Raw genomic sequence first — 24,163 nt, 5'->3', positions numbered from 1 at the left:
ACACATCCATACAGCTGTGTCTGATCAAATAGAAGCGATGGAGAATCATCATGGCACAGTCCATGTGGTAGCACATTTCCAAAACATGGTTACTCCAGGCATACTTGCTGATTTCATGTTTTCCTTTTTATTCTCAGCTTCTTTCTCTGCAAATGTAATCGCCTCAAGATGCTTTCTCTGGGTTGTTAAAAGCTACGTAAATAAGAAGCACTGGCCCTTGTGCTTAGGACCCAACAGAAATTAGACAGGTGTTGGAGAGAATGGAACAATGTGCTGAATGAGAAATGGGTTTTGCTCTTCTTGATTTTCCATTTCCCTTTTGTTTGAAATTCATAGGAAATTGTGTTTGGGAGCTCTGGAGCTCTGTAGCAGGTGGAGGCTTCTATCATTATATATTTTTCTAACATGCTAATTTGCTTGTCTGGGAAAGGGGTTAAGATAACACTTTGTAAACAACCAGCAGAGTACCACCCATACATGCCTACACAGGGCATCTCTCTTTGACTCTTGCAGCCTCTCCTTCATTTCTCTCACTCTCTCTCTCTCTCTCTCTCCCTGCCCCTCTTCCCTTGTCCCTCTTACTCTCTTCAGGGTAGGTTGACCATATGTCCCGGATGTATCAAACGGTCCTGGTTTACACACACTGTCCAGGGATGACTATGAACAGTGCCTCTGCCAATCTCAAGAGCATCCTGATTCAGAGGATAAGTGATATGGTCACCTACGGCTAATTGCTGTTCTCGCTTCTCTCTGCCTGGCACACTGACTAGCTGACTTGTGATGTTTTTCTCTCCCCTGCTGACCCCCGCTGACCCACTCTCTGCATGGGCCCATCTCTATCCATCAGTAGACCATCTGTGTCTCACACAGGAGGGCCTTAAGCAGAAAATGAGGCACTTGTCTGGCATTCCGAGGATGCTAGCATAGCCCCCACATTCAAAAAACTCTTTCCCTCGGCCAGCCTCTATCATGCTGAAAAGCCACGATCGAGATGCATCCTTGGAACTTCCCTGGCAGTCCAGTGGTTAAGAGTCTGTGCTTCCACTGCAGGGGGCGCAGGTTTGATCCCTGGTTGGGGAACTAAGATCCTGCATGCCGCGTGGCCAAAAAACCAGCCAAACAAATAAACAAAGATCCATCCTTGTTTTGTCCTGAAGCATCACCCCACTTAGAATCCGCATTTACATCCCCGGGAGGGTCAGAGATGGAGCCATCCTGTGCCCTTCCCGGCCAGTCCAGTGGTGTCCCCTCCCCTCTCCAGCAGGATTCCAGGCTGCAGGGTGGCCAGCATGTGCCACTCACTTGGTGTGTGAGGAAAGCACAGTCCAGTCCCAAAGACAGCCTGTTCCACACATGCCTGGAGTCACTGCCCTCCCTGTAGATGCAGTGGTCATACAGTACATTCCAGAATATTCCCAGAGAGACAGATTTCAGATACTGCAACCCATTGTCCCTGCCCTGTACTCATCACACATTCATCCTAGTTACTTTCAAGTAACTAGGATGAATGTGTGACACAGGGTGTTATTGACTGAATGTGTGTCTCCCCCAACCCCGACCCCACGCCGAATCCATATGTTGAAGCCCTAACCCCCAATGCAATGGTATCAGGATGTTGACTTGAGGTCATGCCAGTTGAACTCCCATGATGGCTTGAGAAGAAGGTGAAGAGACCAGAGCTCTCTCCCATGCCATGTGAGGACAGCTTTCTGCAAACCAGGAAGAGAGCACCCACCAAGAAGCCAGTCTGCTGGCACCTTGATCTTGGACGTGTCAGCCTCTAGAACTCAGTGGAATAAATGTTGTCATGTAAGCCACCCAATCTTGGTCATCTGCTACAGCAGCCCAAGCAGACACAGGGCCAGCAGCTCCGGGTGGTCAGAGGAAAGTCGCCTGCCAGGCCACAGTTCACCGGCTTACATTCTTTGTTTCCAGAACAACCCCTGCTGCTCTCTTCATATGTCTCTGGGGGCAAGACCACGAGGTTAAGGTGCAAGAGGAAGGGAATTCGTGACTCCCTGTCCCAGGAAGCTCCCTTCGCTAAAAGAAAGGTTATTCTAAAGAGAATAACAGAGCCACATAAGGCTAGCACCCCCCAGCCCCACCCCATGCATGAGAATAGCCCCTGGAAACCTGAGACAAGGGGTTCAGCCAGGAAACCACAAGCCTACACCACAGAGACACTCACAGTGCTATAAAAAGAGGTACATTCACAAGGGCCTCCTCCTTTCTGCACCCCCTCCCCATTTCCTGCGTGTGCTCATCAGGCCAGCCTACCCACCCCCGACGCCTGCAGAGATGAGCACAGGGCCGACGCGCAGAGTTCTAGGCCCCTGTATTCACTGTGCATTCAGATTCACTACGTCCACAAATTAGCAGTCAGGTGCTGTGCTTATGTTTCTATTTTTAAACAGCAATCGCATCGCTGAATGTCCTTGTTAGGTACAGGCTTTTAGCACATCCAAATGAATGCTTTCAAAGTGATGTTATGTTAACTTTTATTATTTTGTTCTTCAATCATTTTTTTTTAATTATCCCTTAGGTGTGTGGAGAACTCAGAACTCGTATTGCTGTTGTTATTTGTTTCCTAGGGCTGCTGTAACAATTACCATGATCCTTGCGGCTTAAAAAACAGAAATGTGTTCTCTTGCAGTTCCAAAGGCCAGAAGTCCTATATCAAGGGGTCGCAGGACTGGGCTCCTTCTAAGGCTCTAGGTTGGAACCCTTCCTTGCTTCCCAGCTTTTGGTGGCTCCAGGCTTCCTTGACTTGTGGCTGCATCACTCCAATCTCTGCCATCTTCTTCACATTCCTTTCTCTTCCCTCTGTGTGTCTTTTATAAGGACACTTGCCATTGGTTTTAGGAGCCCCCAGATGGTCCAGAATGAGCTCATCTTGAGGTTCAGAACTTACTGACATCTGCAAAGACGTTTTGCCAAATGAGGTCACGCTCACAGGTTTCAGGACACGGACTCATCTTTTGGGGGCCACCATTCAAGCCACAACAGCCATCAGCTGGAATCACAATGGCAGTTGCTGGTACCCCCTTTCAGGAGCACACAGACCCATTTATACAGTGCACAGGAGAGTGTAAGCACTTTGCACACATACACACACCCACACTGATGCAAGGCTAAGTGGCGGAAAGTGACCACAGACTGATGAAAGCCTATCACTTTTCTCTGCTCTTTGCTGGGATTTTCAGTTGCCGGGTGTGGGTTCTCCCAGCCCTGTCCTGATTCCCATGACACTGTCAGCCTGTGTGACACCACAGGCTGGTCCCTTGTCACCCCTCAGGCGATCTCATCCAGTCACATAGCTTGAAATTCTAATTTTACCCAGTGGTGCCCAAATTTGTAACATTGGCTCTAGCCTCCTCCCCCCGACTCCAAGCCACACGTCCACCTGCCTGCCCGCCGTCGCCACTGGCCACCCAACCTTCACGCAAATAATCAGCTCAGAATCCTCTCCTGAAATTCTGCTTCTCCTCCAGTCTTCCCGGCTCCATTGACTGCAACTCTGTTCTTTCAGTTACTGTGTCTCAGACTATCGAGCTTGGAGTTATCCTTCAATTCTTTCTTCCTCTCACACTCTGTACTTCATCCATCAGGAAATCCTGTCTGCTCTACCATCAAAACACATCCAAATTCTGACCATTTCCTTCTCACCACTTCCGCTGCCTCTTTCCTGGTCCAGGCCGACAGCATCTCTTACCTGGAATAACGTATTCACCTCCTAACTGCCTCTGCCCGTATCCCCCTGTGGTCCATTCCACAGGTAGCAGTCATGGTAAATTTTTTTTTTTTTTTTTTTTTTTTTTAGTCATGGTAAATTTTTAAAACACAGATCAGTTAAAGGGATATATTTAAGGTATAGCTTCTATTATATCACTGCTCTACATTAAACTCTCTGATGGCTCCTCCTCACTCAAAATAAAATCCAAAGTCCTTACCTTGGTCTGCAACAGGGGTTGGCGAGCAATGGCCTGCAGGCCAAATATGGCCCACCACCCGTTTTTGTAAATGAGGTTTTATTGGGACAGAACCACGCTCAATTGTTTACTATTGTTTATGGTACTCTTGAGCTGCAAGGGCAGAATTGAGTAGTTGCAACAGAGACCATCTGGCCCCACAAAGCCTCAAATATTTACTACCTGATCCTTTACAGAAAAAGTCAGCCAAGCCCCGGTTTGCCCTTCTGGCCTTGTCTCCCATCACTTTCCTCCATGCCCTCCCCACCTCAGCCCCACTGGTCTCTTCACAGTCACCCAAATGTGCCAGGCACACAGAGCTTCTTAGATGCTCACCTCGGGGCCTCTGTGCCATCTGGTCCCTTTGCCTGGAACGCTCTTCTCCCATGAGGCCACCCCTTTCTTGCTGATTTCCTTCAGGGATCCATTCAAATGCTCCCCTTTTCAGAGAGGACTTTGCTGGATGCTCCATATAGAATAGCACCCCCTCACCCACCCCCACCCCCCTCATTATTCTGCTGCCCTTACCTGCTTTGTTTGTCTTCCTGGCACTTATCAGGACCTGTGATATTATTATGCTTATTTGTTTATTGTTAACCCCCAATACAAAATAAGCTCCATGAGAGAGGGACATTTTTTTCCCCAGTGTGCTGAACTAATTAATGAGTAGTTATTTAATGATGAATGGATGGATGGATGCATGAATGGATGGATTCCAGTTATAAAGCCCACAGAGACTGGCTAGAATTCTAAGTCTCAACTCCAGATTCCAGCAAGGGAGAGAGCGTTTCGGGCTGACCTGGTGTGCACAGGGGGTTATGTCTGGGGTCAGTGGCATTAAATGCCAAGAGGTGCTATGAACGGGGCAGGCAGAGGGGTTCATATAACCCCACTACTGTAGTCTTCCCAGGTGAGGCAGACAATCTGAAGTCACCGGGGGCGGGGAGTGAAAAATATCAGTTATCTAAGTCGCATCCCAAATTCACTGAATCAGAATCTCAGGGGTGCTGGGACTGGCCACTGCCCCGGAGCACCCACTTCTGCCTGCAGGATGCCCTCCTGGCTCACATGCCCTGGGGAAGGATTATCAACCATTCCCCAGGTGGGGTGAAGCCCAGGGTATGAAGTCATGGTAGAGGGTCTGAGAACTCACAAGATACTCAGAGTCTTGAAGGCTCTGCAAAAGGATGACAGGAGCAGGCTGGATGGGGCAGAATTAAAGACGAGGTGTGTAGATGGACATCAGGTGGTTGGAGGTGGCACCATAATGCTCCTGTTTCCCTCAACTGAGCACCAGAACTACCTCTTGTCAGTTTCTAAATGGCCTCCTGAAAAGCGGAGACTGTATCTTGTTCACCATCATCTCCCCAGTGCCTACTTAGAGCCTAATACAAAGCAGGCACTCAGTAGATGCCTGGAGAATGAGTGAATGAACAAGTGAAGGAGCTGAGCCTATAGAGCACAAATGGGACTAGGAATCTCCTACATCACTTGATGTAAAGACCAAATAGGAAGTTGACGGGAAGGAAGTTTGGCATTCATAGATGATAAAGTGTAGGGGGGGTTAATAGAATTTCAGCTGGTTTCAAATAGAATTTCCTGTACACTCTTGGGCAAGTCACCTGACCTCCCTGGGTCTCAGTGTCCTCATTTAAAAACAGAATCAAATTAAGTGATCTCTAAATTTACTTAAGGCTCAAAAATTCCGGTCTAAGTTTTATGAGCTTATTAATGTCTGAATATTTGAATGTCTGTGGAGTGGTAGATTTTATTCTTGTGGCTGCATCAGTGAGGTTTGCTTTCACATACAAGCTTCTAGGATCTAGAAGGCAAAATAGCCATTCACCTTAACTTTCATCAAGACCTGAGTGAATTTTGGCCATTCTTTTTCTCTCTAGTCCTGTGACATTTACTGTCTAGTCAGCATTTTAATCTCATTTATTTATTTATTTATTTGTTCATTCATTCATTCATTTATTGACTGTGCCATGCAGCACACGGGATCTTAGTTCCTCGACCAGGAATCAAACCCACGCCTCCTGCCGTGGAAGCATAGTGTTCTAACCACTGGACTGCCAGGGAATTCCCAGCATTTTAATTTTAGAGTTTTATATTTTACAGGGAGTTTATTCATCTCTTAAAAGCTGAGCTTATAAGTAAGGAGGAGGTCTCCACCACATAGCATGTGAACCAAGCACGTGGCATAGCTATGGCATTTGTCTCAAGTTGGAAGCTGACGTCTGCTCCTATCATTAACTGTGGATTTTTTATGCCTAGTCTGCTAAACCAAGCCCAATATAATAGCTAAACTTAAACATTTATTTCTGAAGAGATTTTTTACAAGTATAAAATAAATATATGAAAGACAAACATAAGACGAAAACTACATATCATTATCTCTCATGAATGTATATGCAAACACCCTCAACAAAATATTAGAAAATTGAATCCAACAATATGCAGAATGAATACATATTCATTCAATAATAATAATAATAATAGCAGTTTATTTAGCACAGTATGGGCAAAGCATTTTGGTGAGCTCTTTTTACTTGTATCATTTCATTTAATCCTCACAAGAGCCCTATGAAACAGGAAAATTTTTACATTTACAAATGAGGAGACCAAAGCAGAGAAGTTAATTTTCCCAAAGTCACGAAGCAAATGAGAGATTCTGACTCTTCAGGCCATTCTCTTAACCACTACAATATACACAGAAATTCAAACACAGGAAACCCAGAAGAATAAAAACATAATTGCACCCCCGCAAGACAACACTGTTAACATTGTGATATATTTCATTCTGGATTTGTTTATTTCTACTTCTATCCCTATCATGCTTTGTATATGATTTTATATACTATAACTCCCACTTATTGTGATAGGGAGTTACAAGCTCTTTACACAATTTTACAAACTAGCACACAAACCCTGTGTGGTCCTCCCATAATTTTCATGGTCCTTTTCAAATTATTTGGATTGGTTGCTTATCGTGGGGCTTTTGCTGTTTTTTAAATTGCTACAGTGAGTTTCTTTGTATACAGAGTATTTCTGTATTTTGAATCATTTCGTCAATTTATACCTCGGCTGCCATGACAAAATGCCACGGGCTGGGGGGCTTAAACAACAGAAATTTACTTCTCCCAGTTCTGGAGACAGAAGTCAAGATCAGGGTGCCAGGATGTCTGGGTTCTGGTGAGAGCACTCTTCCTGGCTTATAGACGGCCACTTCTTGCTGCGTCCTCATATGGCAGAGAGAGAGAGAGAGCTCATCATTCTGTGTCTCTTCTTATAAGGGCGCTAATCTCATTCATGAGGGCTCCACTCTCATGATCTAATCACCTCTCAAAGGCTTCACCTCCAGATACCATCACATTGAGCATTAGGGTTTCAGTATATGAATTTGGGCGTGACACTGACGTTCAGTCCATAGCATGCTTCCAGGCATAGAACGAAGTCCAAGATATAAACACATTTCAGGTTCCTGATACAATACATACATTCCTTCAGTATCTGTCCTTGCACTGGGATGGGAGCTCCCTGGGGCCGGGACTTTGTCTCATTCTTCACTGTATCCACAGCACCTAGAAGGGGGCCTGATCCAGAGAACGTGCCCAGTATGTGACTGTTGAATGCATGGGTAAGAATCATTGAGAGGCTTTCTAGTGTCATTTTTGGTATATGCAGAAGAAAATAGGTACCGAATAGATGAGTCGGCAGTTCTCCCTGGGGGCTGTTCCACACCTGGAAAATGGTGTTTGGAAACGTGTAGGCGCCTTCTTTTTGGCTTGTCGCGCTGTCATCATCATCAGGATGACAGGGTCAAGGCAAGGCATGTCAGTGTGCTGCAGCCAGGGGTGCTGCCTGGCATCACGCAACAAAGAATCACCTGGCCCCAAGTGCCAGCGGCGCCCGTTGGGACTCCGATGTGAGTCATGGACCGTTACGGTGAAATGAACACCCGAACACATTGCCCTGTGTAAGAATAAAACCTCACCAGTCACACTGAAGCGGCTCACTCTGAGGCAGACACTACACGCCACACAAGCAAGTCACAGAGTCATTACTTTAAGAGAGATTTTGGTAGGAAGACTTTTTCAAAGACGTACATGAAGTCCTCCTGGTTCCATCCTAGTGGATCGTCACATTCTTCATCCCATCTAAATCTCAGCTTGGCATCCAGAGCCTTTCTTTGTGGATTATTAGTAAATCCAAACATTTGACGGAATAGTCTTATTTTTAACAGAATATTTTTCAGAGACACCTCTTACGTTCTGTCCAAGTCATTTAAAGAGAAGGCCTCTTGTTGCCTTTTCCACCTGTTTCTGCACTTTCTCAGACCCTCACTTCCTGTCTCCACGTGTAGCAGGGGAAAGGAAGGAGCTTGCTGTTGCGAGCTTTGCCCTGGGAGCATAAAGCTCTCTTGGCTTTCTTGCCGCAAGCAGAAGGAAGTCATTTTTCTCTGCATTATGTCTTCCCGGGCGATTTCTCCATGGCCACAACCTGACATCCTCGAAGGCTCATTCATCACAGGTCACCTGCCTGCTGCTGCCAGTACCAGCTTCAGCTTGGAAATGGTCTCAGATCCGCTTTGCAGAGACAGCTTTCCTTGGCCACCTGCACCTCTTCTACAGAGCTAAAGGCCGTTGGAAGTTACCAGGAACCATGGCTCCCTCCTGTTCCATTGGCCACTACTCAGCTACTTACTCCATGGGAGTGGGTCCAGTTCCCAGGGCACCAGCTCCCACTCAGCCTGGGAGAGTCTGCGGAGCCTGTACCCAAGGACCCTTAGACCCCATTTCAGGCTCTCAAATTTATGTCTCAGTTATAGACTGGTTGAGTTAATTACTTCCCAGGATGGCTTGACCTTGAGCCATGCTCATCCCTTCTCCTTTGTCTGCCCATCATGACCATGGCCACCATTTATTAAGCACCTACTCTGTGCTCCCATTAGGCTAAGCTCTTTATATGTCTGGAGCCCACATAAAGCCAGTCAGCTTGCTTTTCCCTGTAAGCCAGTCCCAGTAGTATCACATTCCCAAAAAATATTAGTCTGTCATCTAAAACGACTGGAAATCAATTTAAATCTTTACTGTTAATCTCTTTGGGGGAAAATATTGAGGGATCACTTTCAAGATAAATAGCAAAATTTCATAAAATTTTTATCACCATTTCTTAATATCCAGTCAGGTTGCCTGCTGTCCAAAAATATCTTTGCTTGCATTATTAAAAATTCCTGAAATCCAGCCCACGAAGGCTCTTATCTTTCTTGCCTCTATTGCTCATGGCAAAATCCATTCTTTTTCTTCCCTTAGTCACTCTTTGCTTCTTCCAGTGTGTAAGTCAAATTCAACTGGATTGGGGTCTCTAGCTTCACGCTCCCCCATTACCAAGTTCACACTACAAAAGTTCAAGAGTTGAGTGGTACATGGAAACCTCCTTAGAAGGTGGAGGAGGACACTGTCACATGTTTATAATTTTATATCCTCTCCTCTTATTTACACCACAAGTATCTTATCTAATCCCACGCAAAATCCCATAATGGAAGAGGTATTCTCCCCATTTTACAGATGAGGAAATGGAGGGGAGGTGACCTGGCCACGACCACACAGTCTTGGCCAGATTCAGTGGACACCAAAGCCTTGGTGATGTCATTAATCACCACACTCCTGATCTCTTGAACATGTTTAAATGTGGGTCACTCTCTCTCATAACCCCAACTTGTTATCCAGAGAGCTGGCTTCTTTTCATTCATTCCTCAAGTATTTAAGCATCTACTTTGGGCCAAGCACTGGGCTTGTAAAGGACGTTATTGTATGTAAGGTTTGGCTTCTGACCTTGCATTTGAAAGATTAAAAAGATAAACATGAATAATTGTCTTAGTTCTAATGGTGAATGTCTGTATTCACTTCTTAGGGGTGCTATAAACAAAGTGCCACAAATGGAGTGACTCAGAACAACAAAAATTCATTGTATCACAGACCTGGAGGCTAGAAGTCCAAGACCAAGGTGTTGGCAGGGCCATGCTCCCTCTGAAACCTATAGGAGGACAATCTTTCCTTGTGTCTTCTTATCCTCGAATGCGTTGCTGGCAATGGTTAGTGTTCCTGCTCTCATAGAGGTATCACTCAAACCTGTGTCTTCACATGGCATTCTTCCTGTGTACATGTCTCCCTCTGTGTCCAAATTTCCCTTTTTCATAAAGACACCAGTCATATTGGATTAGGGCCCACCCTAACTACCTCATTTTAACTTGATTAGTCTGTAAAGAGCCTGTTTCCAAATAAGGTCACAGTCTAAGGTACTGGTAATTAGCATTTCAACCTACCTTTAGGGAAGACAAAATTCAGCCCATAACAGCATCTTATAAGATGACTGTGCAAACTTCTTTGGGAACCCAGGGATGGAAACAAACCCTGTCTAGGCAAGTCGGGGAGGGCTTCCCAGGGGACTTACAGTGCTGACGGGCCTTAAAAAGGATAACTGGCAGCTCAGCGAGGAGAGGACGGGAGGGGAGGGGACCGGGTGTCCTCCAGGTGGGAAGAGCATGCTGGGCTTGGAGAAGAAAGAGGGTGATCCTGGGGAGCAGGTGCTTAAAGTGCATCGTGGGTGAGCATGGGAGATGAGACTGGAAAAAACATATGGAGGAAAATTCCAAAGGGCCTTTTATGCCTCACGCTGAAGAGGCTGGATCTTCTCATATAGAAGTGAGGACCCAATGACAAAAGCCGCCTGTTTAAATTTGCCTTCCATCTCGAAGGGATACCTTTTCAAAGAGAATGTAAGCAGGACTTTATAAAACCAAGGCTTCAAGTTGTTAAAATTTTAAGTTCCATCATATTTAAAAAGAGCAGCATTTTGTTTTCATAAACCAAAGAGTGAGGAGGGTAAGTTAAATCAAGCCTGGAAAGCAAATGAAGGCCAGAGCCTCAGGTGGATTCCCAGGAAGCAGACCCCGAGATGCACTTTGCAGGCAAGGAGCATCAGTAAATGCCTGTGAACCCCACCTGCAGGGAATGACAAAGCAGGATTGATCAGAGAGAAAAGCTGAACTGTGACACAGCCACGTCACAGGCAGCGCTGGAGCTGGGATGGCCCAGCAGAGCTGTTCCAAATTGGGATGAAAGGACAGGGCCTTTAAACCCCCGATGTGACCAGTCACTGGATGAAGGCTCTCCCCTCAGTAAGGGGTATGACCCCAGGCAAGGTGCGGGCATTTCTGATGGAGGGAGTGGGGACACAGCTGTCATGTTCCTAAAAACCCAGCAGCTAACATGAAATATGTTTAATAAGCTCAAGAAAAAAAAAAAGCTTAGGTGTTTTATAAAAAAAAAAATAGGTGAACCTCAGAAAAATCATGAGACTACAGAAATTACTAAACAGATTATAAAATGTGACTGAGGTTCAAGGACTATTAGATCAAAGCAACAGAAAAAGAGACAAGAAACAGCCCCACACATATAGGCCCTGAATGTTAGGTTAAATCAAATTCATTTTCAGCCATACCTCATGCTATATACAAAAATCGATTTCAGATAGAAAAAAAAATGTGACTCAGCTCCAACAGAAGAGTGAGGTGAGAAAGTGGATTGAGTAATTAATTGCTTGGGTGACCTTTTTCTCTTTGGAACTAAATTATCCTGGGCTTGGGGACAAACATCTAGTCCTGTCCCTTCTTTGTTTCTGACTGGTAAGAGGAAATGCCACAGAATAGGGAGAGAGGTGAAGGCAGTTGGGGTCGTCACGCTATTTGATAAAGCCGATAAATCAATGTCAACCAAGCAGGAAGAAAAGCCTTAGAAATCCCACTGTTTGCAAGAAAGCCTCAGAAGCTGTGAGCCATGGGCTGTCTGGGGGCCTGCTTTTCAGTAGCCCTCATGTGGGCGGAAGGAAAGGTTTTCCTGTAGCAAAAAAGAATCCTTGGCTTGGCTAAATAACAATTGATAAAATTAAGACAGCTTCTTTTTTTTTCTTTCCTATCATGTTACATATGGCAATTTCGTGAGTAGGTAAACATCTTATGCTGTTGTTTTTGAAAGCAATTTATTTACGGAGAAAGAAATATGGAACTCATTAATGACAATTTAGGAGCCGTGGGCAGAGGGCTGATTTTGCTGCTCCCACGATTTGCGCGAGAAGCTGCATGAATATGAGAGAAGAGGTAGTAAAGGGCGAGGGAGGAGGCAGGGCTGATGCAGAGGCCTCCACGGTGAGATCATGTCAAACCTCAAAGTTTTTTTCTTTTAAACTGACTCCCCAGCCCACTCTGGGCCCCCCTCCACTTTCTTCCTTTCACCCCCTGAATAGAAGCTTCTTAAGGTACGGGTTCTGTGTGTGCAATGGGGATCCTGCTACACTTTGCAGATTGCATACATCATAGATAGTTGCTGAGGGTTGGAATGAAGGAACCGTCTGCAGCTTCATATGACAAGGGCATGGAACAGCAGGAAGGAGGCTGTGGCTCGGGGAGCTTGTCATCCGACTAGAAGTACGGGTCAAAATGCGGTTCACACCCTAGGCTTGGGTGACTCCAAAGTTAGTATTCTTTTTATGTCACCTGTGGTTGTTAACTTTGTTTCTCCCTAGGTATGCCTGGAGGATGGGCACACTTTGCAGTAAAATTCTGACCCAGTGCAATTGTGGAGCTAGCACAGACTTCACAGGTTGAGGGCACAGCCCTTCATAAGACAGCCCTCCTCAGAGTTGCAAGCACTGGGGTTCCCAGGCCATCCACACTTTTGACCAACTAGCTACAAATTTAGGGGTTCCTGCTACCTCAGGTTCAATAATTTTCTAGAATGACTCACAAAGCTCAGGAAAGTGATATATTGACGATTAAAATTTTATTATAAAGGATACAAACTGGAACTAGCCAAATGAAGAAACACATAGGGTGAGTTCTAGGAGGGTCCCAAACACATAGGGTGAGTTCTAGAAGGGTCCCAAGTTTCTGTGTTCTTAGAACGTCACTCTCCAGCTAGCATTACCAACCAGGTAGCTCACCCCAGCTTCAGTGTCTGTTTTTATTGGGGTTTAATGATGTAGACGTGATTGATTGATTGGGCCATTGGCCATGTAATTTTTTTTTAAGAACTTTTATTGAGATACAGTTAACAGACAATAAACTGCATATGTTTAGAGTGTACAATTTTAATAAATTTATTTATTTATTTATTTTGATTGGCTGTGTTGGGTCCTCATTGCTGCACAAGGGCTTTCTCTAGTTGTGGTGAATGGGGGCTACTCTTCAGTGTGGTGCACAGGCTCCTCATTGTGGTGGCTTCTCTTGTTGCGGAGCACAGGCTCTAGGTGTGTGGGCTTTGGTAGTTGCGGCACATGGGCTCAATAGTTGTGGCTCACGGGCCCTAGAGCACAGGCTCAGTAGTTGTGGCTCACAGGCTTAGTTGCTCCGCAGCATATGGTATCTTCCCGGGGCAGGGATCAAACCTGTGTCCCCTGCATTGGCAGGAGGATTCTTAACCACTGTGCCACCTAGGAAGTCCTTGGCCATGTAATTTGACTCAATCTCCACCCCTCCTTATCTCCCTGGAGGCCAGGCTGATATCATGTGACTCAAAGCTCCAAACCTCTAATCACACTATTGATCTTTCCAATAAGGCCAGCCCCCATCATAAGACTACCTAGAGGCCCACCATGAGTCACCTCAAAAGCATAAACCTCGGTGTGGTCCAAGGTACCCATCAGGAACAATGAAGACACTCTTATCACCTACGAAATTGCAAGGGTTCAGAGGCTCCCTTCCCAGAAGCAATGACAAAGACCCGCCAAGTTCTTTCATATACAGCATCCTTTCATCAGTAACCAGCAGGGTGATGGTCATGGTCATGGTGATGGTGGGTGGTTAGCCGTTTCATAAAGCTCCCTCTCCCCAGGAACTTCAGGTTTGCCTCTCCAGGAAGAATGCTCCCCATCCCCGGTAAAAATCCTTTCAGTACCAGGCAGCCTCCCAAATAGTGCATTTCATGTTTAGAAAATCCCCAAATTCTTCCTTACCTGAAACTGAAATCAGTCTTCCTTTGAAAATCGGTTGGCTGAAGTCTCTTATAGAATTTCCACCTCAAGGATCTAGAGTTAACCTTCTCCCAGCATCCCTACAACAGAAATTGGCTGCTTTTTTTTTTTAGCAGAAACCAAGAAAAATTTTTGCACAAGTTATGCTGTGGAGAGTTTCACAAACCACAGAGCAAAGAGCTGAATTCAGTCTGGCCCCTCTCAGAGACTCTGAGTGGAAGAGAAGCTGAAAAGCCCCATCTAGCCTGGAAAAAATTTTATTTGTCCATTTGATAGCATTCCTTTACTTCTCATATGCCTGAGAGCCTCCCTTATCAGAGTCTCTCTTCATTTTGAAATTCTTTCAAACTTATAAAAAAAGTTGAAAGAACAGCCCAAAGAACTCCCATATCACCTTCACCTAGATTCCCGAATTGCTCATGTGTATAATTTGCCATATGTAGTAGTTTTGTCTCTTCATAAACACACATACAGTATCCCCACTATCACTATTCTCTTTGTGAATTATTTGAAAGCAAGTTGCAGCAACACTGCTCCGTCACTAAAAAGACTCGTGTTTATTTCCCCACATAAGGAACTCTCCTACAGAACTACACTGCAAATGTCTAAATCAGGAAATCACCATGGCTACAAACAACTCTACCATCCAAAACATAGAGCCCATTTAGATTTCACCAACTGTACTTACAACAATGTCTATTTTTCCTGTCTGGTCCAGGAGCACACATTGCATTTTGTTGTCATATGTCTCTCATCTCCCCCAATCTGGAAGAGTTTCTCAGTCTGAAAGAGTTAAGCCTTTTATTCTGTCAGTCTGAGGAGACACCTTACCCAGGTCTCATGACTAGATTCATCATGAACTCTTAGCAGGGATATCTCAGAAATGATGCTATACCCTTCTCAGTGTATCAAGGTGGGAGGCAAGTCCTGTTTACCTTGTTCTATGCCTGGTGATGTCAACTTTGATGACCTGGTCATTTATGTCTGCCAGGTTTTCCTTTGTATTAGATTAGTGTCTGGAAGGAGATACACTAAGACCATGTCACTATCCTGTTCATCATTAGACCTCCACCCTCCAGCTTTATCATCCATTGATGAATCATGCCTGAACCAACCGACACTGAATTTGTTGCCAGATGATGGTTTTCTATTTTCATCCTTACTTCTACACTTACTAATTAGCATTTTGCTGTAAAGAAGAACATCTTCTTCTCCCCCATTTATTTATCTATCTTTCCTAGATTCTATTTTATTCAGTGGATGCAATCGATTCCTACCATTACAGACTTTAATGCTTAGGTTCTCCCAGAAATGGCCCGTGCCAGCCCCTTTAAGCTAATACTGCCTCCTTGTTATGTGTCCCCAGCATTTTCTAAACACTTCCTTTTTCCTAGCACAAAAAGATATTCCAGGCTCATCTTGTACCTTCTTTTCCCCAGCCCTGGAATCAGCCATTTCTCCAAGGAACCCTGGATCCGTTTAGTGGAGAAGAATATTTGGAAAATAAGACTGGGTGCTTAGTATGCAATTAACTATCCAGGTGTCATTGGTCCTCACCTAAGGTTCCTCTCTATTCTTCCTTTCTCCATATTTCAAATACTTTCTCCAACAGTAAGAAACCTATTTCCCATTATCTTCAATATAGTGACTCCTTTGCTCAATCTCCTTATATGTAACCAATTTCCTAACCACTCCAGGCATCTCCACCCCTGGCCCCACATCCTCCTTTGATCTGCTCCTGACTCTGCAGCTACTGCTGACCCCTCAGCCTCACTACTTTGACCCTGGGCCCACCACCACCTCCAAGGGAAGGGAAAAGAAAAGGAGATTAAAAAGGTAGCAGAAGAGGAAAGCAGAGTTTTGTTTTTCCAATCTTTATTTGTTTTTACAAAATCACCAGAATCTATAAGAGATTGCTATGTTAAAATAATTCTAAGGTTTTTTGAGTGTTTACCTTGTGCCAGGTTCTGTCCTAAGGGGTTTTATCTAATTTAATCCTCTTAAGACCATTCAAAACAGATACTGCTATTTTCTCCATGTTACAGATGAGAAAACTGAATTTGTTTGACACCAGGGCTTGTACTTCTGGCTATGGCTGTGTTGCATGATGGCTGCCTGTGACTTGAAGGGAGCTCTCTGCTCCCCAGCCCTCTCGCATTTGCAGAGAAGACAGATTTGTTCATTAACATACCACATAGATTTCAAAAGTGCTGTAGCTTGGCTGGATTAATCTTCCCACAGATAATAATGATAAAATCTGGACAAAATAAAAAATTAAATTCTCTTGAAGACTCTGAAGAGAACAACAAAGCAGAGGAAAAAGCTGCTTTTGAGAGCTGACCACAAAGAGTGAAATTTGCAAATTTGTCCTTTTGCCTAACGGCACTTCCCAATCTGGGAGGGGCTGGAGGGGCAGAAAACAGCAGCTTTACTGGTTTGAGGTGTCAGAGGATAGAACTTGGGGCTGGCAGAGTAGCCAGGAGACTGAGGAAAGTCCTGGAAAAGAAGGAGCCACAGAGAGGGTGAATACCAAAATAGAAAATTTAATTAAAAATTTTTTTAATTTACAGAAGTATCAAATAAATTTAACAGAAGAATAAATTAGGAATAAGTTTAACAAAAGACCTGTAAAACCTATACACTGGAGACTACAAATATTGCTGACAAACATTAAAGACAAGCAAAATAAGTGGAGAGATATACCATGTGTGAAGATTGGAAGACTCAGTGCTGTTAAGATGCCAGTTCTCCCTCGCTAGGCTATAGATGTAACACAATCTCAATCATAATTCAGCAGACATTTTAAATAGAAATCAGTGACAAACTGATTCAAAAATGTATATGGAAATGCAGAGACCCAGAATAACACAATAATCTTGGGGAGGAAATGGTGGAAGGCTTATGCTTCTTGACTTCAAGATCTCCTCTAAAGTTGCAGTAATGCAGACAGTGTGGTGTTGGCATAGTGCAGACAAAGATCAATAGAACAGAACTGAGAGTCCAGAAATAGACGTAAACTTATATGGCCAACTGATTTTGACAAAGACAGCAAAACATTCAATTGGGAAAGGAAAGTCAACAACCAATGCTGAGAAGCCATAGATCTTTATGAGAAAAAAAATGTATTTTGACCCCTACCTCACACCATACACAAAAGTTCATGCAAGATCGATCACAGAGCTAATGGTATAAGTTAAAACTGTGAAGCTTGTAAAAGAAAACAGGAGAATATTTTCATGATTTGGGGGTGGGGAAAGATTTCTTAAACAGGATGCAAAAAGCACTAACCATAAAAGAATATTTTGATAAACGAGACTTTATCAAAAGACGCTGTTAAGGAAATAAATAATAGGCACAGTACAGACCTACAGAAAATATTTGTAAAACATATACAAAGTATTTTTACCTAGAATGTGTGAGCATCACCTACCTCAATAAACACACACACACAGTCACACACACACACACACACAAAGTAGGCAAAGAATTCGAACAAGTACTTCACAAAGGAAAATATATTAATGGTCAATAAGCAGATGAAAAAGTGCTCAATATTGTTAGCCATCAGGGAAATGCAAATTAAGAGCTCAGTGAGATTCTATGCATACCCACTAAAATGACTAATATTAAAAAGACTTATAATACCAAATGTTGGTAAGGGTGTGGTGTAATGGAAATCTCATATATCACAGTGGAAATATGAAATGGAATAATCTTGGCAATTTCTTATAAAGTTAAACATTTATCTACCTTTGACCTAGTCATTCCTCTCCTAGGTATTTGTCCAAAGGAAATGACAACATACATACACAAAAAGACTTGTACATGACTGTTCATAGTAATTTTATTTACAATAGCCAAAAATGAGAAATAGCCCAGGTATTTAGCAACAGGGGAATGAATAATATATATACTAAAATGATTCCATTTGTATGAAGTTCTACAACAGGTGAAACTAAGTAAAAGTGGGAGGAAAAAATTGTTGCCTAGAATTGGAGGATGTAAATGTGCCATGAAGGTTGACTGAAAAGGGATATGAGGTGACTTTCTGGGGATCTGGAAATATCTTAATTGGTATGTGGGTTGCACAGGTGTATTCATGTGTCAAGTTGTGTATATAAAATTTGTGTGTTTAATATAAATTTCAGTGTAAAAGAAGAACTGTAAAAATTGATAATAGTTGAGTGACAGGGAGTAGATGGTATTATAGAAGAAACAAGAATGACAGAATGTGGTAATTGTTGAAGCTAGGTGGTGTGTACATGGGGGTTTATTATACTGTTCTACTGACTTCCGTTTTCTTCATATATATTTGAAATTTTCAATAATCACAGGAGTCCCAGTCCTGGGGAAATTAGACATTAGTTATATAAGTTTCAACTTGGACGGAAATCTCTAAGTTTAAAAACATCAGAGCTTGGGACTCCAGGTTGGGAGTCTATGTGGAACTGCCATGGGGGCTCTGGATAATGTAACAGGATGCCCAAGTGAACAGAGGAGTACAGAGCATCAATGGCAAGCGGAATGGGTGGAAATAATGACAAAATGGTCAACTTCACAGTCTCAAACTCTTCCTCTTTTCTGGGTCCCTCTCATTGTAGGTATCATTGACCACAGCCTTCTTCCTCATCCCAGGACCAAAGTTCTGATTCCTGTGCTGATTTGCTATCACTGTTAACATCTGCATTCTGTGCCTCAGTTTCCATCTCAGAGCAATACTTGACTGCTCTGTCGGGCATTTGCCTTCCTGATGGGGAAGGGATTTTTCAAGCTTAGCGTCTTTTAGCTTCACAACTGCATGGAGTTGAAGAAGGCTGGCAGGAAGCAGAGCTGGACTAAGACATGTGGGTACCCAGGCAGAAGAATAATTTGGTGTTCTTTCAAAACAGTGCATTTCAATATTAGTTGGACATTTTATTGGTGAAAAATAAGAAGAAACTGATTTTCTTCTAAGAAAAAATGGTATACCTTTTTTTTTGTTCTAGTTAAAGCACTGATTACATTTGATTTAGCAAACTAGACAACTTCTTGGGAGGCATGTAGCAAAAGCATAAATTTTAAATAATCCAGGGCCACTCTTCTTCCTGATCAGACAGCAACCCACCCTGCATTGTTCTGCCTTCAGGCTGGTTGTAGGTAGGCTGGGTGGCATGCATTGAAAAGATACTCAGCAGAGATTGGACAGTGCTTGTGAGTTTTTAAATTTGCTTTTGAGGGTACTTTTTGCTCCATCAGGAGTGGGCTTGATTCACCAGTTAATATGGAACTGCATGAGAAACCCGAGTTAAAGTGGAACCAATGTGATTTCAGAACTAGACATGACCTTATCGATGATGGATTTCCAGGCAGCTGCCAATGGGTCTTCTCTTAATCCAGCTCTGGCTCTAGGTCAGGAAGCTATGGCATCGTGCTGTGGGGCAGGCTGGCTTCTGGTCAAGAAAGCAGGAATAAGGAGCGCACTTAATTTCTTGTCAACACTCTATTTCTGGTGGCCATACTTCTGGCCAATTCTGATGAGAATTGTGCCACTTAATCTTTAATGCAAGTCCTGTCCTTCTATCTTGCCCAGACCACCTTCCCATGAAGCAACTTGGTCTAGTACAAATTCTCAGAGTGCAGTGGCTCAGGGTTCAAAATCCTAGCTTAATTCCACGAGCTACGTGACCTCCATCAGTTTCCTTATCAGCCAAATGGAGATGTAACACCTGCTCCCCTGTGTTGCACAGATTCGATGAAATAATGTATACACAGTGCCCAGAAGTGCCTACTGCAGAAGCTCAGTAAAGCTGGCTGAATTGGAAACCCTTCAGAAGGTGCTTCTAACATGGTGGATGCTTGGTAGTTATTGATTGGTTTGGTTGGAATGAAATGTAGAAGCACAGAATTTGTGCTCTTTGCCTCACTGCATTTTCCCCTTTGCTTCTCCTCTCTCCTCTCTGTTCCTCCATCTCTGTCTCATTTTGCCAACCTGTTCGTTCATCACATAGAGCCTACTGTGCAGCATGCCTTGCACTAAGTGCTAGCGAATCAGAGATGAATAAAACATTGTCGGAATCCCACCCTAGAGAAGCACACTTCCAGGGACAGTGTGAGGACTGTAGGAGCCTAGCAGGGGGAATCCCTGAGTCATGCCCCCTGTCTTCTCCTCTGTAGGAGGTCATTGCCTCCATCTTGCTGAGTGGGCGGATCGGGCCCAACATCCAGCTGGCTGACTGCTATGGGCTAAGGCTGAAGCACATGAAGTCAGACGAGATCCACTGGCTGCACCCGCAGATGACGGTGGGTGAGGTACAGGACAAGTACGAGTGTCTACACGTGGAAGCTGAGTGGAGGTAGGAGACGGGCCCTGGGCTCTCGAAGTGGGATGGGGGTGGTAAGTGAGGAGTGGGGAGGCCCTGAGAGGCTTCCTTGGAGCACTTCCCACCCTCTGAGAATATTCTAGAAAATCTGAGTGGCATTTTAAGTTGGCCTTTTTGCATCATCCAATACACGTGTTTGCTAAGACCTAACATAGACTCACAGCACATCCCCATCCCAAGATGGATATCTAGGCATATCCGTAGACAGGATGCTGTTGGCGCTATGGAGAACAGAAGTGCAGGGAAGAGGGTGAGCCAGGCCAAGGGCTGGTCTGTGAACCTAAGGAGAATAGCTGCCATCAGAGGGAGAAGATGGAGAGTCAGGACTAGCACTGACCACTGTGTATTGGCCCGCCACCCCTTGGTCCTCTGTGGTCCTCCAACCAACCACGGAGGAAGGAAAGAAGAAGAAAGTCCTAAATGGGTGGCCAGGAGCTCCACGGGCAGCCTCTGGTGTGACCGACTTCCCTGTGTCAACCAGAAAGTCTGAATTCTCTGTCCCAGGTATGACCTTCAAATCCGCTACCTGCCAGAGGACTTCATGGAGAGCCTGAAAGAAGACAGGACCACGCTGCTTTATTTTTACCAACAGGTAAAAGTATTTTATCTTTATTTTTACCAACAGGTAAAAGTGTTTTATCTTTATTTTTACCAACAAGTAAAAGTATGTTATCTTCCAGTCCCCAGATAAAAGTGTTTATCTTCCAGTCCAGGCTCATATGACCATCCTCTCCTGGGGAGATAAAAAGACAAAGCTTCGATTTTAGAGGTCCCATTCCAGGAAACTTCTCTTGGGGACATTCCTTGGTCCCTGGTCAGCTGTCCAACCCCGCTTCCCTTACAGCTAAGGGTTGGCTAACCCCACCCTGTAGGCACAGTTCCTCTTGGACTTTCCTAGTGGCTATTTACTGCCCAGGAGGCCTGGCTGAGGAAGCAGGCAGAGAAGGTCCACAGAGGAGGCAGCAGTCTTAGCACCCAGGCTCGGCCGGCTGACACACCTGGTTTCTAGCTCAGCCCTGCCGCTTCCTAACCTGGTATCCCTCGGGACTTAATTGACCTGCATGAGGCTATTTCCTCTTCTGTAAATGGGAATGATAGTAAGAATACCTACTTTATAGGGCTGACGTGAGGACCTAATGATAGCATTAGCAGTGCTCTCTGATGTGTAGCACTGCCAATGTCCATGGTGTAAATACTCCCATCGTGGCCTATTTCAAGCTACCACTATATCAACCAGCTTGCAAACTTTTGGAAAACTTACTAACTGGCTTCCATGAGCTGTTTGGAGCTGTAATGGCTGGGAAGTACCCAGCACAGGGCCTGGCAGGGAGTGAGTGCAGAGTACACGGGAGCCGCCATCGTTCTTGTCTGCCTGGCCTTACTCCCCTCCTACGTCTCCCTCCTGGTTTGCTAGAGACCAAGCCAGACTCTTCTTGTACAGTGGATGGCATCTGTCACCACTTACCAACAAGGCTTTGGATAAGTTACTGACTCCTCCCCAGATTCCCAGTTTCCTTATCTCCAAAATGAGGAGTAGGGGAGGGGAACTTGAACTTCCTGCCTCGAGGAGCCATGAAAAAATATGCCCAGAAAGTGCTTCAAAAACTCAATCCTGCCTGTGGGGGCATGATCACCACTGCCCAGGGCTCTAGGGTGAGCCTTCCCCTCCTGCTCTTCATCTCTTGCTATGAGTTTATGCATGGTTGGGGAGGGGATGAGAGACAGCTCAAGGCAGCAGGATGGAGTTCAAAGCTCCCACCATCTCCTGGGACCCCTGCTCATCTCAAGGAAACAGGGAATGAGATTGGGAGTCTGAACCTCAGCCTTTCTCCCTGCCAGCTCCGGAATGACTACATGCAACGCTATGCCAGCAAGGTCAGCGAGGGCATGGCCCTGCAGCTGGGCTGTCTGGAGCTCAGGTATGTGGCCTTGAGGCCTCTCCAGGGAAAGTGCCTGCACCTCCCTTCCTGTACTGGGCTCTTGGCCAGCTTGGACTTTCCTCCAGGGTGGGAAACAAGAGTGGGTATGTGAGAGCTGGAAGGGGACAAGGGGTGGCTGACAGAGGGTATGGCCCCAAGGTGCTCAGTGTCTGGTCCTTGGGAGAGATGCTAGCTCTCTCTCTCTCTGGTCGGTGTCCCCTATCTTCCTTGGGCTGCCACTGCTCTTGCCTCCAGGCTGCCTGCCTCTTCCATCTACCTGCCATCCAAGTGATGCAGTAAATGTTTCTTTGGGCACTAGGCAAGTTTCTGGGAGATATTCGAATGCTGGGATTCCATCTGTGTTGCTCACTGCTGTATCCTCAGCTCCAGTAGGTGCTAACAGATATGTACAAAGTTAGCAAATCATCCGGGGAGGCCCGTAAACTTACAGTGTTTGGGAAGCGACAAGTGTGTCTACAGTTGATCATAATACAACAGAATGAAATATATACCAAATAGGCATATGGTTAGGGGCCATTACTCCTGCCCGAAGGCATCAGGAAGAGGGGATGTGAACTGGTCCAGGAAGCAAGAGAATGATTTCCATCGGTAGATAATAGGGGAGTTGGGAGGTCAGGGAGGGTGCCTTCTGGGCTCAAGGATCAGTGGGAGGAGAAGAGCAGACTGGAGGACAGAGGGAGATGAGCTTAGGGAGATGAGTTGGGGTTGATGGTGAAAGACTTTGAATGACAGTCTAAAAAATAAACTGTATTCTTGGCTGTTGGGAGCATTTGAGGCAGAGGAGGAGGATGTTAAGGCTGTGCTCTAGCACTTTGTTAACCAAAGCAGCACCATTCACTTTCACCATCCACCAGTATCCATGACCCATTCCACCCTCTCATCACCTTTCCTGTACTCTTTGTCCTAGAACAGTGGTCCTGAAATCTGGTCGCAAATCATAATCATCCGGGAGCTCATTAAATTAGAGATTCCCTACCCCACCCTTGGAAGCTGGTTTAGTAGATGTGGGTGGGACTTTGGGACATGCATTTTTGACAAGTCCCCCCAAATGATTTGGTTGCAACTAGCCTCACATAAGGTGACAATTCTAGAGTGAGTCCTGCTCTATCTGTGCCCTTAAAGGTATAGAGAATAGAACTCTGCTACTGCTTCTGCTGAGTTGGGGGCCATTGAGGAATTCTGACTCCTATCCTGGGTCTCAGAGAGAGTGCTGAGGGGTCCCCCGGAGAGAGCCATGGGATGGGAAGGGGGGTTTCTGAGACTGTTGGCGTTTGTGACAGAATAGGTCAAGGACAGCCTCAGAGGGCTCCTTCTTGCTTGCCCACCTGGTGACTGTCTCAACAAGCCAGGGAACACGCGCGTCCTCTGCACACAGGAAGTCTGCAGCCCCTGATGCCATTTGGAAGACAGATCACCTCACCGCAGTTGGCAGTGGTCCTGTGAGCTCCGTGCTGCTGGCTCTGAGGCTGTCCGCGAAGTTTCCCTTATTACATGTGCCCTTTATGCCTTCCAAGACCACCAAAACTCCTATAACCTGCATTGTGACTTACACACGCCCATCTTCTCCTCTGAAATCAGACAACTCAAAAAAGCCCACCTTTGTCCTTTTGTTTGTGGATCTCATACTCCAATGTCACTTTGAGACTCTGATCATTGAAGTCAATGTCAAAATATCATCACTTCGTAGCAAAATAGTGGCGTAGAGAAGACCCATGAGCATTCTATTTCATGTTCTTCTTTCTTCAAATCATTCCCAAGCTATTATTAATAGATCGTAATAATGACTATCATTTTTTTAAATTTTATTTATTTATTGGCTGTGTTGGGTCTTCGTTTATTTATTTGTTGGCTGTGTTGAGTCTTC

General features: G+C 44.9%; 1 protein-coding gene across 3 annotated transcripts in view; it reads left to right on the top strand.

The window, feature by feature from the left end:
* The window catches only part of PTK2B (protein tyrosine kinase 2 beta), a 129,467-nt gene that overhangs the window by 71,984 nt on the left and 33,320 nt on the right, over positions 1–24,163 (top strand). For all 3 annotated transcript variants that reach the window (XM_057720233.1, XM_057720234.1, XM_057720232.1), the window contains exons 3-5: positions 20,154–20,332; positions 20,864–20,951; positions 22,199–22,278. In XM_057720233.1, coding sequence (XP_057576216.1) covers positions 20,154–20,332; positions 20,864–20,951; positions 22,199–22,278 — 347 coding nt within the window. The remainder of the gene's footprint in view (positions 1–20,153; positions 20,333–20,863; positions 20,952–22,198; positions 22,279–24,163) is intronic.

The sequence above is a fragment of the Hippopotamus amphibius genome, chromosome 2, assembly GCF_030028045.1.
Source record: "Hippopotamus amphibius kiboko isolate mHipAmp2 chromosome 2, mHipAmp2.hap2, whole genome shotgun sequence".
NCBI classification, from domain to species: Eukaryota; Metazoa; Chordata; class Mammalia; order Artiodactyla; family Hippopotamidae; genus Hippopotamus; species Hippopotamus amphibius.
The sequence above is the reverse complement of the archived record's forward strand: the minus strand, read 5'-3'. Positions and strand labels throughout refer to the sequence as shown.